At 49.1% G+C, this 16,094-nt stretch overlaps 1 protein-coding gene across 1 annotated transcript in view; it reads left to right on the forward strand.

Annotated features, from left to right (window-relative positions):
* The window catches only part of ACVR1B (activin A receptor type 1B), a 33,170-nt gene extending 24,709 nt beyond the window's left edge, over window positions 1-8,461 (forward strand). The window contains exons 7-9 of the mRNA XM_081061495.1: window positions 1,051-1,175; window positions 3,704-3,834; window positions 5,373-8,461. Of these exons, the coding sequence (XP_080917621.1) occupies window positions 1,051-1,175; window positions 3,704-3,834; window positions 5,373-5,498 (382 nt within the window). The 3' untranslated portion in view covers window positions 5,499-8,461. The remainder of the gene's footprint in view (window positions 1-1,050; window positions 1,176-3,703; window positions 3,835-5,372) is intronic.
* The last annotated feature ends 7,633 nt before the right edge of the window (window positions 8,462-16,094 follow it).

Genomic DNA, 16,094 nt, shown 5'->3' on the forward strand with positions numbered 1-16,094 from the left:
TTTCCCACATGGAGAGGCACACAGTTACATCTAACAGATGTAAGTGCCAAGAGCACAGCTCCACAGAACCGGGTACATGGAGGTGTTGGGCAGGGAAAGAGGGCAGCAGAGAAAGAATCTGGGGCAAGATTTGGAGGGGGCATGGGCACCAGGCTTGTTTGAGGGAAGGGGGGAGTGTTGCTGTCCAAAGGGGTGGATTGTGCAGAGACCTCTGAGGGGGTAGGGGTGTGTGTTTGGCTTGGGGTTCAGAGAGCAGGTTTGCCAGGCCCGAGCAGAGCTATCTAGGGTGGAGATTGGGATTATGGGCCTGGCCTTCACTTTATACAGAAGTGAGAAATTGTGACCGCAGATTGACTTCCCGGGTTGGAAATGGAACTAACTCTTTTAATACGATGGAAGAGGAGCTACATTTATCTGCTGAATCTCAGTGAATTTCTCTTGATTGTGCTGCTGTCTTTTTGCCTGCCTTTTGACCTGAATGAGTGACCCAGGCCCGAGAATATGAGGCCTGAGGGGATCCCCTGATTTGCCTTCCTGTGTGTGTGTAGAGGGGGGTGGCTCCAGTAGTACTAATTAGCTGAAGGGGACTTAGACGACTATCTAGAATTAGTTTTCACATATCTGCAATTAGGTAAGATAACAAAAGAAACGCAGAATGAAATTTAAGCTCCACCCGTCACTGTGGCTGCATTTAATAAAGTCCAGGACCTCAGTAGCAATCAGATACTATGTGCTGTTGACTGCCCTGCGACCCCGAGTACAAGTACCTCTGCCAGGAAATCAGCGCATGCCAAAAAGCATCTTGTTGGTTAAAAAGTAGAGGTACAAATAAGAGTAGCCTAGTATCACCAAACCTATGCTGAAGTATTTAGATTCGAATCCAAAACACATGGGAGTTTGCAATAAAGCGAACTGATCACTTTCTCCTCCCCAAGGGGCTTTCTTGAGGTAATGTTCACCCACATTCAAAGGGCCCCTGAACCAATACTTGGACTTAAGGAGAGAAGTCATCTTTTTCTATGCGTGATCGTGTTTCTTTTGCTGTTGCAGATACATGGCCCCTGAAGTACTTGATGAAACCATTAACATGAAGCACTTTGACTCCTTTAAATGTGCTGATATCTATGCCCTCGGGCTTGTATATTGGGAGATTGCCCGAAGATGCAATTCTGGAGGTACCTACCTTTCTTTTCTGCGTTCTCTTGCTCCTGCCTCCCAGTCCAGGAGGCTGGGTCACCCGAGCGTGCTGGTTCTACTGCCTCCTTTCTTTTCACAACCTGTTGGGTGCCTAAAGCCCTCACACTTAGGATTCTCATCAAAGGTGAGGGAACCTTGGAGTCAGCCGTGCTAAGGGTGTGTTTACTCTTTGGACCAGCTTCTAAAATAGTGTTTTACATTGTGGTAACCATTCTGGAGGCTCATTGGCTTTTTTTTTTTTAAAACACACTTTTTTTTTTTTATTGGTCTGTGGAGGTTGTAAAGGCCCTGGGCAGGAATAGGTCAGGACTAATACAGGGGTCTCCTTTATACAGGAGGCAGTATGTGCTAGCACGCTGGCTCTCAAGCTGCGTTCCTGGGGAATGTGGGGTTTAATTGATAAAATAATAGTGGTAATTTCTCAATTTGTAGGAGAAGGCTTAATGTGTAGAATTTTCTCAAAATGGATTTTTTTCTCCTGTATTTCCTTTTTAAAATCTTTGGAATGTGCAACTACTTGCTCATGTCAGAGTCCAGTAAAAAAAAAGGTGGTGTCATATTTAGCAGAAAAAATTCTCATCATTAGTATAATAGCATCAGTATTTCACAATGACTTTCAAGTGTTCTGTCATGTAACCAAGTTCAAAACCTAGAACTCTGCCCTCAGCCGTTTATCTCTGACGTAAGGGATTACAGGTCAATGGAAGTGAATTAGATTAAATTAAAAATAAATAAAAAGAACAAGTGAGTCTTCCAGCAGAACCTTTTTTTATATTATTGCCTTTTTCATCTATGATATGTTTGGTAAGATACAAATTCTGGAGAAGGAATCCAGGTATTATTCATGGAATTACACGTTTTAAATTTTGATCATTATGTACAGAAAGCAGATTAAGTAAAATCTGGTCACACAGGTCTTAAACTGAATAAGTTAATTTTTTCTTCCTCCTATTATCTAGAAATTGGGGTTAAGTGTATAATGATAATGCTAACATTCACTGTTTGTTATATATAAATTCATTTAATCTTTATTACAAACCTATAAAGTGGGTACTATTGTCACCATTTTGCAGATGAAGAAAACTTTCACAGAGAGATTAGGTAATTTGTCCAAGGTCACACAGCTAATAAACTAGGATTCAAACTCTGGCAGACTGAGGCTAGAGCTTAAACTCTTAACTAAGACTTAGATAATTACCAAGTCAGATTCTATTTAAAAATCTTTCCTGTTAGCTCAGGACAGCAGAAGTTTTCCTGGAAAAAGGCTCAAGAAAGTTATATTGGATTTTTTAAATTAATTTTTTATTATGGAAAATATTTTAGTTTGTAGGTCTAAAAGGTAAGGACTTTAAAAATATATTACTTATCACACTTTAAAACACAAACATTAATTCTTGATATCATTTAACATCAATCAGTGTTGAGAGTTCCCCAATTTCCTAAATTTTTAACAATTTGTTCAAGTCAGGATTCAAATAATGTTCATCCCTTGTAGTAGTTGACTGATGCACGTCTTACGTTTCTTAAAATCTACATGTTCCACCTCCAGTTCTTTTATTTTTAATTGGAGAATCCAGTCATTTGTCCTGTAAAGTTTTCCTGTCTGGATTTTGCTGGTTGCCTTTTCGTGGAGATCACATGGCCTACTGTTCCTGTGAATTTCTAGTGATAGTTAGATCCATCAGCTAGAATCATATATCTTTTTTCCCCAAAAAATCCTTCTGTTACAAGGCACATACTGCCAGTTAGCTCTCTTTTTGTGATTTTAACAGCCATTGATGATCATTGTCCAAATCCAAATTCATTAGAGGTTGAAAAATACCAATATTTCCGATTCTGTCAATCTTCATGTATTAGCTAGATTTCTTCTTGAAAGAGAAACTTCCCCTAATTACCTGTTTGGTTACCAAGATGTATAGTTTGAATAGGAGAGGCAAGAAAAATATTTAATTTTCATTTTTCAAAATCATGAGTTTATTTCCTATCTCCTATAAAGGTGACTGAGATTTTGGGGGGTTTTTGTTGTTGTTTAGTATCATTATGGACTGGTGGACTTTTTTTTTATTTTTTATTTTTGGCAGTGGTGAAAGAACAATTTATTAGAAGCGAAAGTATGTTCCAAAAGGATAGGAGTGGGCCCAGCAAAAGAGTGGCTCAAAAGGCCTGGACTGGTGGATTTTAAATATTTGATTCCATTGAAGTTATTAGTCTTACTGTTGCTCACATGTTCTCATCTTTGGCTAGTTGAGAGCTTTTCAAGTTGGTGCCTTTTGACTTGACCTCAGTAGTCTTTGATAGTTTTCTTGCTTTTTGGTATGAAAAAGATGTCCCTGGCTAATCTCAGATATCTCGTGTCCCACACCTAGCTCAGCCAAGCTCTCCAAGGAGTCATGGTTCCTCTTAGTGGGAAGTAGTATTTACAGATCACAGTGTGGTTGTTCTCATTGGCTTTTGAGTCATCTCTTCCTTCTGCCGGTAACTCAGGTGGATGTTTTCTTTTCTCCAGGAGTCCATGAAGAATATCAGCTGCCATATTACGACTTAGTGCCCTCTGACCCTTCCATTGAGGAAATGCGAAAGGTCGTATGTGACCAGAAGCTACGTCCCAACATCCCCAACTGGTGGCAGAGTTATGAGGTAGGAAGCTCCCCTGCCTGGTGCCGCTTTTCCCTCAACCTGATTTCTCTGCCTTACCTGACAATGGGGCCAACCTCCAAGGGTAACCCTGTGTCAGTTATGATATACCACTATGTGCTAGTATATACTAAGCCCCAAGGGACCACCGTCCGTCGTCCTGGGCTCTGTAGGGTCCCCTTTGGAATAGACAGCCTAGTAGAAGCAAAAGGTCCCCAGGGCACCGCTAAGAGAGGTGGCAATGAGAAACAAACAGAAAACTGAGCAGGAGCCGTTAGATCTGTCTAACTAGAAAATGGCTCTGGAGCCACCGGGGTGAGCTGAGTACTGTGGCCAAGTGAAGAAGAGGCCTTTGGGAGGGGTGTAGAAGGATGAGGACTGGACTCAGGGAGGGCACATCTGTGAGGGAGTGGCCTTTCGAACAACTCAGAACGGAGGAGAGTGTGGAGAGTTTGAATTTGGTAGACATGGCAGGTGAAGTGGGGAGAGAACAACATTTTGTGGAAAGAATTGATATGAGGACAAATTTATGATACCGATTGCTAATAAACATGTAGTTCTGGGATCTTAGTGTCTTCAGGAGAAGTGAGGTTTGCCTGGCTGAGTGCACTTGGCCTCCTTTTCTCTCGGGGCTCCGCTTTTAAGGACTATAACCACTAGAGGGCGTGTCTGCATTGAAGAACAGAACGCCTTAGTTCACATTTCAGGTGATACCTTCTCATTGCATAACAGAGCAGCGTTTTCCAAAATGTTCCTTGGAACCCCTGGGTTGGGTTTACTTCAGAGGGTTAGTGTGAGGCTCGAAGAGCTGGTGTTACTGCCCTGCCCCACTCCCTCTTCAGGCAGCGCTCTTTATATGTTGGGACTCCACTTACACCAGTGGGTTCCATTGCTAAAATGAATTTTGAAAACCAGTGGTCTAGAGCAGCAATTGGGGAACTTGGTAGCCCTCAATAACCAGTAGCGGTGCCTAGGTGACCTTCCATATCACCTGTGGTCTGACCACAGCGGTCGCCTATGTCATCTAGGCAGTGGCAGTGTAGCTTTCTGCCTCTGACAAGATTGCTTTCAGGGCCTTCTTTCCTCCCTCTTCACCACCCCACCTCTCTGCATATTAACCATAGGATGACAGCCAGGTGCGTGCCTGTGCCACAGTGTGTCCCTGGTTCACATGCTACTTTTTAAAAGAACAGTTAGTGAACAGTCATAAAAATGGATTCTCAACCCTGACAGAAATGATTTTCAGATCAGGCTGTTGCGGGTATTTCTTTCAAGATTACCAGATGGTGGAGAATGGCTGACTGTACTTGCAGAGAAGGTCTCCCCTCTCCAGACTACAGCTTTCTCCTTTCGCCTACACCACCTGTCCTCTAAGGAAGGGTGAGCCGGGGGTGGGGGGGAAGTTTGCAAAGTGTTTCCCTCAGGTCAGAGTGGGGCAGGAGATGCTGACAGACTTTGCACTGAGAAATGGGGACGAGCCGGGGGACCAGAAAGCTTCCACAGGGCCGGGTGGAATTGACGCCCTCTGGGTCTCTGCGCAGGCGCTGCGAGTGATGGGGAAGATGATGCGGGAGTGTTGGTACGCCAATGGCGCCGCCCGCCTCACCGCTCTGCGCATCAAGAAGACCCTCTCCCAGCTCAGCGTGCAGGAAGACGTGAAGATCTAACCCTGCTTGCCTCCCCCTACGTGCAGCCCTGGGCAGCGAGGACTACACACACAGCTGCCATGTGGAGCGTACGATGGAGGCCTACCTCTCGTTTCTGCCCAGCCCTCTGTGGCCAGAAGCCCTGGCCCGCAGGAGGGACAGAGCCCGGGAGACCCGCCCACTCCCACATTGGGTTTGAGACACAGACACCTTTGATATTTACCTCCTAATGGCATGGAGACTCTGAGAGCGAATGGTATAGAGAACTCAGTGCCACAACTCGAACTGGTTGTAGTGGGAAGTCCTGCCAAGCCCGGTGCACCTGGCGTGTAGCCAGGAGTGGTGACCGGGTGGCCTGGGAGGGCCCAGGCGAAGCCGAGTGTTGCCCGTGCTAAGCAGCACGGAGCGCCTTCCTCCAGGGACCAACCTCAGCACACCAAGGAGGCCCCGAGGAAGCAGGAGCGCAGCCCCTCTCGCAGGCAGCTCTGGGCCCCGTGCTCTGCCCTCACGGACATCCAGAGGGACTGCCGGTGGACAGGATCTGCTGCCTGTCTGTCCAGCGTGTGTGCATGTGCCGAGGTGCGTCCCCTGTTGTGCCTGGTCGTGCCACGCCCTTACACGTGTGCGTATGTGTGTGTCTGTTGGTGCGTACTTCCCTGCTTGAGCTTTCTGTGCATGTGCAGGTCTGGGGTGTGGTTGTCATGCCATCTCTGCGTGCTGGTGCCTCAGTCGTGAGCAGTGTCTCGTGTCCTGGTGCCCTCCCTGTCCCCTGCCCCTGGAACCTTGAGCCACGGTTGTCCTTCCTTCCCAGCAGGCTACTCTGCCCACCTTGTGTCAACACCGCACTCCTCTGTTTCAGACAGTGGAACCCAAGCTGCCTCGGTTGTCCATGGCAGGCGAGGCTTTTGGGTCCAAACGTGAGGGAGGGGTGGGCTGGGCAGGGACAGCATCTTGGCGGAAGTCTCGGCCGTTGTGGTCAGCGGCAACCGTGGGGAATGAGCCAGCCCAGGGCACCCTTAGCAGCATCAAGGAAGGGCCAAGGGATTTGAAGCCCAGATCTTGGGACTCAGATTAGAATGTCACATCTGTCTTTCATATCCCAGATTCTGGAAACAGCAGTGTATATTTTTGGTGGTGGTGGGTTTAGGGTGGGAAAAGGAAAGGGGGGCAAGAAGTGGGGAGGGTATGGGGGTGGGAGGGAGGCATCTGCATGGGTCTTTTACTGGATTCTCTGATCACGGTGGAGGGAAGATGTGAGGCTTGCACCCACTTTAGGGGCCTACTAAAGGGAACAGCCTGAGCCAAACCTGATATTTAACCTGAGTGTAGTATTTAACGACGTCTAGAAGCACGGTTGTGGGTGGTGGTTTGGTCAGCATATCTTAGGTATATAATAACTTTGAAGCCATAACTTTTAACTGGAGTGGTTTTTTTTGTTTTTTGTTTTTTGTTTTTAATTTTATTGGGAGGGTCTGGATTTTAACTTTTTTTAATATTATTAAGTTTTTATAAAAGGAAAACCATCTCTGTGATAATTACCTCTCAATCTCTTTGTTTTTAAAGAAATCCCTACAAAAACAACCACAAAAAAAATGCTCCAATCAAACGCACATAGCTCAATCACACTGGAAATGTCTGTCCTTGCACCTGAGCCTACTCCCCCCCTGCAGAGAGAGGCCCTCCTTGCCCTGGGGGTTAGTCTCTCTTGCACTCTGCCCATCCCCCCAATTCCATGAATGGTGTTTGCGCTAGGGCCCTGTCTTTTGTGCATTGTCCCGCTGGTCGCACCTTCTCCCCCGGGCATTTAGTCAACAAATGTTTGTTGAGTGAATGCTGGGTGCCAGGCATTGTACTAGGCGCCAGGAATACAGCTGTGAACAAGACAGGCTTGGGTCCTATTCTTGGAGCACTGAAGAAGGAGCTGATCCAAGTTAATGGGTGCCTGTTTTGAGACCAGTTTTCCTAACAGTACTTGGTTCTGAGAGCCTTTTGAGCCTGGAGTGATTGCTGTTACAGAAGACCACCAAGGAGCATCGATGCCCCCCACGCCAAAGAGACCGGTGGTGGGCATGAGAGGCCCAGTCACTGCACTCATTATGAGCCCCCTTTCTGCCCCCGGGGAGCATATTTTGGATGCAGCCTCAGAGCACCCCTGCCTCCAGCCCAGCGATTCTCTGCCAAAGCTTGTGGAGGAGGGGGAAAGCCCTCTCCCTGCTTACGTCTCCTCCATGCCCCTGGCCTTCCTATTTATTTTCCTGATGTATTGCCTCTTTCCTTGCTTTAAAGGAGATCTTCCCCTAACCCTTTGGGCCAATTTACTGGCTACAGATTAATTTTCCTTGAATACCAATTGTGTCATCAGGGGAACCTTCTTTCCCTACTCCTGCGGACCCCCCACCTCTCCGCCCTGCAGCAGAACCTGGCGGTTTCTAGGTGGTAATGGGACTTAGATTCCCTGTGCTCGCCACAATCAGCCTCTGGGGTCTGCCAGTACTCCTCAACCCAGGGACTCCCAAGCCACTAGCCCACTCCCCAGGTGGTCCCTCTGTCCCAACCAGGCAGTCCAGTTCCTCCACCCCGGGGAAGACTGAGCAGTTTTTTGGGAAGCTCCCATCCTTACCCCCGTCACTCTTGACACCAAGAGTTAGGAGTTAGAGTTGGGGAGAAACTACAGCCTGAAGCCGCGGTATTTGGCCCCCTGAGGCTAACCCTGATCTTAGGGCTGCTGCACCTCCGGATTCTGGGTTCACAGACCAAGTCCAAGCCCGTTCTTAAGTCGCCATCGAGGCCCCCGAACGGCATTCTCGGTACTTTTGTTTGTTTTTGTACATTTTATTAGAAAGGACTGTAAAATAGCCACTTAGACACTTTACCTCTTCAGTATGCAAATGTAAATAAGTTGTAATATAGGAAATCTTTTGTTTTAATATAAGAATGAGCCTGTCCAATTTCTGCTGTACATTATTAAAGTTTTATTCACAGAACTGTCCTGGTGCCATCTGTCTTCCATCTATGCCTGTGCCCAGCTGTTGTCAGGGGAGTTGGGCAGGGGCAGATGTTCTCAGTGTATCTACCTCCCACTTGCGGGGGCATGATGTCAACGCCAGTCGCAGCAGGTCCCATTAGAAGAGGAGCTGATCTGCTCATGTCGAGTCTCCCTCAGACTGTTCCTCTGTGTCTCAGAGAGGGAGGAAGGCCTAGCTTGTGAGGGAGCAGGAAGCACCTTTTCTTGGGCTTTGTCTGTATTTTGTCTTTTACCATTTTTCTCTTTATACAAAAGAGGGTCTTGATCCTGCTTAGTCACAAACCCCCTAGTCTTGAAAACAGCCTAAGAGCTTGCCTCACTTTTTTTTTTTTTTGTAAGGAGGGCACAGCTCACAGTGGCCCATGTGGGGATCGAACCGGCAACCTTGGTGTTATCAGCACCACGCTCTAACCAACTGAGCTAACCAGCCACCCAAGCTCTTCTCAGTTTTTGTTTCCCTCTCCTAAATTGGGGTATAAATGTGAATTTTGGGGTGCTTAGGTGACTGACATGGAAGTCTCCAGTGGTTCCCCCGATATTTTCAATGTAGGGGTGACTGTGAATTCCTTTCTACCTCTAGGCTGATGGAACCCGGGATAAAGTCCTAGAATCAGAGAATCTGACGTTTAGGTGGGACCCTAGAGGTCGCCCAGTCTGCCACTTGATTCCCCACAGCAGCCCTGCCACTTGGTTGTGGGCTCATGCTGTACCATCCAGTAACATCCAGCACTGCGACTTCCGCCTGCAGGAGGTCTGTGCTGTAGCAATCTCTTACGTGGAACCAGGCAACCTGCATGTGGCTTCTATCCACAGGCAATTCAGAACAGCTTTCTCTCTTCCATATAAGGTCCCTTAAAAGACTTGAAGACAGCTGTCATGTTATCATGAATCTGGCAAAGCTTTTAGAGTTTCTTTAGTTAATATTAGCAAATACCGAACACTTAATGTGTGCTAAGCAATGTGCCAACATTTGCTTTACGTGTATTAACTGCTTTGATTCTAAAACAGCATATGAGGTGGACATTATTATCCTCTTTGTGGATTAGGAAATTGAGGGGTGGAGAAGTCAAGTAAATTGCCAATAAATCAAACAAACGTAGCTCAGAGGGGTGGAAAAGACCTTGGGTTTAGGCTGTCTGACCACAGACGGCAGCCCTTTATAACATCCGGCCTCCATGGTTCCATGTTCTTCCTCCATGCCGGCTGCTCTCTGCTGAACCTGGCTCGAGCCTGGAGCCAGCAAGGGCTGTCACATTCCACCCTTACATTAACTGGCAACACAGGCCAGAACAAGAACCCCAGACTGCGTGACACCTGCAGGTCACATCCCAGGGCCTGCATCTCTTGTCTTGGGTTGAGTAACATCCAGCCACTTTCTTCCTCCATCCTGTATAAGAGAAGTTGAACTCAAGTGCCGGACCTCATATACTTACTCTGTTAAATTTTACCATAGAACCTGCCCATTGCTCCAGCCTGTCAGTATTTTGAAATTCTGATTGTTACCCAGACTTTTCCACTGTTCTTCCATCTGAGACTGTTGGCTGGAGAAAATCAAGTAACTTAACCTCTAGAAGTTGGCTTTAAGTTTGGCATATATCCCAATAACCCAGATTAGTTGCTAATTGTCCTTGCGCCCTGGCCATAATTCTTTCATGCACAAAGATAACAGCAAAAGCCCAGGTAGTTTGCTGAAGTGGCAGGTCATATGGCTGCTGCATGACTTTGATCTACCTGTCCGCTGGAAGGAAAGGTGAGGTGGCTTTTAGCTAATCTCAACCCAGTTCAAAAGCCATCTGAGTATTCACTCATCTTGCCAGGCGTGGACCTATAGTTCACTAGGGTATGGACTGCAGGTTCAACTTCATTCTGGAAATCAGAATGCCAACCATTCTGGTACCTCTTCATGTGCCCTGGAAGGTCACTAGTGTTTCACCTTTGTAAGGCCCATGACGGGAGACCTGAATTCACCTGAATGGTGTGTCACTTGGGTTTTTGTTTCACATATCTTAAGTTTCTGTTCCCCCAGGCCATGTCTTCTGATCTTTGCAGTCTGGAAAACATGCTTGCTAAATACAACCAAAACAAAATTAGGAGTAGGGTACCAGCAGTCAAGAGGCACTCAGCAACGTGAGGGTTGCAGAATGAAGGTGGCAGGAGGGGAGAAAGCTTTGGATCAAGCCAGGAATGGTGTATTAGGGAAAGAACCAATAAGATGGAGAGAGAGAGAGAGAGAGAGATTTGAAGGAACTGACACGATTGCGGGTTCTGGCAAGTCTGAAACCAGGCCGACAAGCTAGAGTCAAGGATGAACTGATGTTTCAGTCTTGTGTCCAAAGGAAGTCTGGAGGCAGCATTCCTTCTTCCTCAGGGACCTGTCTTTTAAGACTTTCAACTGATTGGATGAGGCCCATCCACATTATGGAGGGTCATCTGCTTTACTCAGACTCAACTGATAAAAATATGAATCACATCTAAAACGTACCTTCACGGCAACATCTAGACTGGTGTTTGACCAGATAACTGGCACCCTACCCAAGTGAAAGTTGGGGGACATTCCATGGTCAGACAGTATGGGATTGAAGGAATATGGCAAGTAGCCTTGGGTCTGTCTGGGAATGCTCCTTGGAAGCCAAGGGTGGGAGCTAATGGGCTAGGAAGGTTTAAGGAACAATTGGATAGACTGGGCTCTAAACAGATCATTATTCAATAATAAACATCTGTTGAGCCATTTCTGTATAAAGCAGAAGGCAGAATACAAAGATGAACAATCTCGTTCCTGCTCTTCAGGGCAGAGAGCGAAGATCTTGACAGAACAACAAGGCAGGTTTTGTCAAGTCTCATTACAGCAATACATGGAAGCCCAGGTGAAGTGCCTAGGGGAATGAAGGATGGTCCCTGCCCTCCAGGAGCTCCTCGCTGGTGGAATGGCCTAGTACATACCGTAGGTAACTACCATGGGCTGAGATACATGCTAGCATAGAGGTAGACACATGCCCTGGAAACCGGACAGGAGGTTGGGGTCAAGAGAGGTGAGATCTATCTTGATAGACTGAGTAGAGGTTTTAGTGAAAAAGGAGTGTGTCACCATTCTAGAACCACAGATGTTGAGTATGGCTAGAGTAAGGGAGCCAGGGGTGCAAAGAGGGAACCTGTTGGAGCTGTCATGTGCTGAGAAGGTGAGGCTTCATCCTGGGAGGCCACCAATGCCATCACTTCCCCTGTGACAGTTCCCCCAGACGGTGCTCATCTATCGTAATTTTTCCTCGAGTCTGGACATGGTCTCCCAATTTTCCTCAACAGCCTGCTTAGGTGGAGTTGACCCATAAAAACTCTCTGTCATTCCTGATGTAGGGAATAAGCCATATAAAGCAGGGTTCGAAAGCAGGGGAGTGATGTGATCCTGTATGTGTTTGGGGACAATCACAGCGCTGACTTTAGGAGGAAATTGCAGTGATAGGAGCAGGAGCAGCTGGAGGAAAGGGAGAGATGGTAGAACTCACAGGTTTGGGGCATGAGCAAATGCAAATGGAGAGAGAAAGAAGGGAGCTGACCCATTTAGAGTACACAGGATAAGGGAGCCTGCTGCACAACGTTGTCCCGGGGCAGAGGGAACCAGGGATGAACCACCAGAGCACCAAAGGGCCAAAACCTGGGGAGTGTGGGGCCCTAAGAGCTGCCATTTTTCTGTCCTGTCTATACCTGTTCTGACATGAGGCGGGGTAAAATAATACATCCCCTCTGTCCTAGAAGTGGTGTGCAGATGTAAGGAAAGCTGGAGAGGTAACCGTTCCTTCCTTCTGCCAGTCTAACATGTTCAAGCCAGCAACACCTTGCCACACCCACCCAACAGACAAGATGGTCCCTCACCTCTGGGTGGGACTAGACTCAGAGGCCACCCATATCCAACATAAATGAACTGCCATATCTGTTTTGTCCCTACTCCCACACCTCTTAGCATCAAGTCTTTGGTTTGTAATGGATCCCCTCTGTTCCCGGGCTCCCATGGGCCCAATACCACCCATAGACACTATGCCGTGGAAACTTGAGCAATAGGAGCCGTTAAGAAACACAACCACTCCCTGCCCGTCAGCTGCCCACCGGCTGTCCATGTCCGTGTCATGCAGCTGGAGGCCCAACCCCTCATTCCTGCCCGGAGAGCCAGCTGAGCTCCAGGCCGTCTCCCTCCCACCTCCCCCACTTAGAAGCCGTGGCAGTGCCCACAGAGGAGCCTGCGTGGCAGACTACTCATCCCGTCCAGTTCTGAGATGAAATGACTGTGCTAGAGCTCTGCCACTGAGCGAGACTCCAGAAGGTCCTGAGCTTCTGGAGCCCTTGCCTCCGGTGCCCCAATTGCCCTAGAGCTTGAGCAGCTCTCCCCATTTCCTCCGTGGGAGGCTGCTGACTGTTAGATATGTGGGTAAGGACTTGTGCCAAAGAGAAGGGGTTTCACCTTGCCCTTGTCCATTATCCGAGCCCCTGCTGTCTGTGGCCCCAACACTGGCCAAGCCCTATCCTGAGCGCTGGGAGCCAGAGCAGCTAGGGCAAAAGGAAGCCAAATCTGGGGAGCTCGTTCTGAAAGACAGGGACTTGCTCTCAGGAATAAGGTACAGACTGAGTGCAGCTGTCTGAGGAGCCAGAGCAATGTGGCTTTTGTGAGGCTTCCCAGAGGGAGGAGGAAGGAGGGAGAGGTGTCCTGGTCTGAGGTCGCTGGCAGCGTGCAGCGTGCTGCCTCCCCGCCCCTTCCCGAGCTTTAAGGAGCTGTAGAAGATCCAATGAGAACAGACGCTAAACAAGAGACTCGGGCTTAGGAGGAAGTTGTGCAGGGTTGGAAAAGGCAAAGCTTTAGGGGCCTCGTGTGCTGTCTGGCACGTGGAGGTTATAGCACTGAGGCGGCTTACCAGCTGCCTGCCCTCCCGATGAATTTCACCTGCATGAGGGCAGCGCTGACTGAGATCCAAACACAACTTTCTAACTGTGACAGGTGTGAGATTCCAGAGCTTGGGTGATTAAAGTGGAGCTTGGCATCTCGGGTGAACACAGACCCTCTGGGGTGGGAGAGGAGTTGTGGGAGATCTGTAGACCGGCTGGGATTCCAGGTGGGGGAGTCAGGCAGCAGCCCTTCAATCTGATTTGGATTTTCCACCAAGAGACTCATGACCACCAGAGGGCATCACCACCCCATGATGTGGCGTCCTGGGCTCACCATCGCCTCCCTGGAGGAGGAAGCAGGCTTGGGTCTCTGAGCTCTCAGGGGAGTTCCCTGCAGCTGAATTAAACAGTCTCTGGAGTCAGGAAACCTGGGGTCTAGTGGATTCTAGTGCCTGTTCTGGCACCATCTTTACCTCTGTGGCCCCAGTTTGCCTCCTCTCTTAAATGAGGGCTTGGACTACTACATGGTATCCTTCCTGAACACAAGGCCCTTTCCAGCTCTGAAATTCCAGGATTTGGGGAAATCATGCAATGAGCCTGAAAGAAGTTGCATCTCCTGGGCCCACTCTTATTCTGGGGTTCTCTGCCTAGGAGGAAGAGGAAACTTGTGTGGCCTTCACTTGTCTGGTGGTGGTCTCTCACTTGCAGGCAGGGAGGGAGGCAGACGACCTGCGTATTGAGGGGAAGGCTGCCTCCACTGCGGCCTGGAGGAACAGTGTCTCAACAGGGCTGCCCGGCACCGGCACCGGTGCCATGACGCCCAGGGCATCACTTCTCCAGGTTTCGGGCAGGGAGGTGTCGGGTAGGTACGGTGATAGTCCTTTCCCAAAGAGGTTGTACAGAATGCCCTCCTGCAGGGCCCTTTAGGGATAAGCATGGGAGTGAAGAGAATAGAAACCATTGCCTTTCCTGCCTTTGCTTGCTTCCCCACCCCCACCCCACCCCCAGCACAGATGCCGTCTGTCAGGAACAGGCAGCAGACGGTCCAGGGGTCCATCTGTGCAAATGCTTCACAATAGTTCCATGTTTCCCCACCGACACCCCCTCGGCCCCTCAGCTGATGGCCACTTTGTGGTGCCAAGGGGAGAAAGGGAGGAGGGGAAGGAAGGCACGGAGGGGAGTTAGCTCTGTGCTCCCAGCAGGCCCCAACCCACCCCCTGCTCCCCACCCAACAAGCATGCTGCCATCTGGACTTCTGTCATCTCTGAGGGGTGGAGACGCATCCCTCCCACCCACACCTCCTGTGGGGCTGGAGCCCCAGGGGCCTGGGGGTGGGGGGGAAGAGAAAGACACAGCAAGTCAAGGAGACAAGGAAGCCAGGAGGCTGAGACAGACCGCTGAGTGACATAGAAGGGAAACAGAAAGCGTTTCTTGACTGCCCAAGTGGATAGGGTTATTTGTCCCTCTGTCCTCCTCATGCCAGCTGCCTAACAGTGCACGTGTACATGTACCACTCCCTACCAGACAAAAACCCTCTAACCCCGGTGCCTAGCTAGGACCTGGCACAGAGCAGATCTTCAAAGTAGGGGGAGTGAAGAACTGAAGAAGATAGCTTCACATAGTGTTTGACTGCAGGTGTGGAACCAGATTGCCTGGGTTTGAATCTCAGCGCTGCCACTGAGTAGCGCCACAGTAAGTTAAAGTTACTTAACCTTTCTGAGCTTCAGTTTCCTCCTCTGTAAGGGATGATAATGATACCTGTTTCATAGGGTTGTTATGAGGACCAAATGTAAAAGCACACACAGAACAGTATGCATGGCACACGGTAAATGTTCAATGAACGTTAGTGATAAAGCCATAACACTGATTGGGGAAGACGGGAGGAGGGGACAGTCAGGGACAGTGTATCCCAGGCCTCTGTTTCGTGGATGAGTCGTGACCTGGAGCTCCCAGCTTGTGATGCTGGTGACCTGTGGTGGCTGGCTGCTCTTCAGACACTTCCACTTCTTCTTCTCACTTCTTATTTGGGCACCACTGACGACAGAGGCTTCAGCGAGGCCATTTCCAGCTCCCCCGTGACCTGGCCACCACAGGAACACAGCCTTGGGGATGGTCCCTAAGATAGGGTCAGACAATGGCTGAGCACACCCTCACCCTGAGCACCCGCTCAGCTCAGGCACATCCTCTTCCCCGTGAGTCAACCCCATCGTAGGCATCTGTCTGCTGGGAAAGGGGTATCTGAGCTCCAACATCAGGAGCTGAGGAGAGGTTTATGCAGGAGGGACCACTCCTGCCTTCTGGGTATCCACTGCTTCCCTTACCCCTTGACTTGAGAAGAGGAGGCAGCTTCTTTCACTTCTGCTGGGGCAGCTGTGTAAAGGGGAAATCCTGGGCCCTCTCACTCCCTGGAGGCTTCTGCAGTCTGTTCTGGGGCATCTCTTCCCCCCAGGGACCTCCCCCCACCCCACCATACTCCTTCCCCTGCACAGCCCTGTTACCTCTCTCCTCTTGACTAAAGTCTCCTGCAGTGTCCAGGATCTCCTAGAATCTTCCCCCTGGGTCTCCAAAGCTGCTCACAATGACTCCTTACTGCCCCCTCCATCACCAGATGCTCCACGAGTCTCCAAAGCTATTCATTCCCAAATTTTCAAATCTCACCCACAAGCCCCTTCACAGACACGAGCCCCCCACCCTCTCCCCCTGCACCTGCCTTCCCTAGTTAT

This window comes from Rhinolophus hipposideros (genome assembly GCF_964194185.1).
Source record: "Rhinolophus hipposideros genome assembly, chromosome: 9".
NCBI classification, from domain to species: domain Eukaryota; kingdom Metazoa; phylum Chordata; class Mammalia; order Chiroptera; family Rhinolophidae; genus Rhinolophus; species Rhinolophus hipposideros.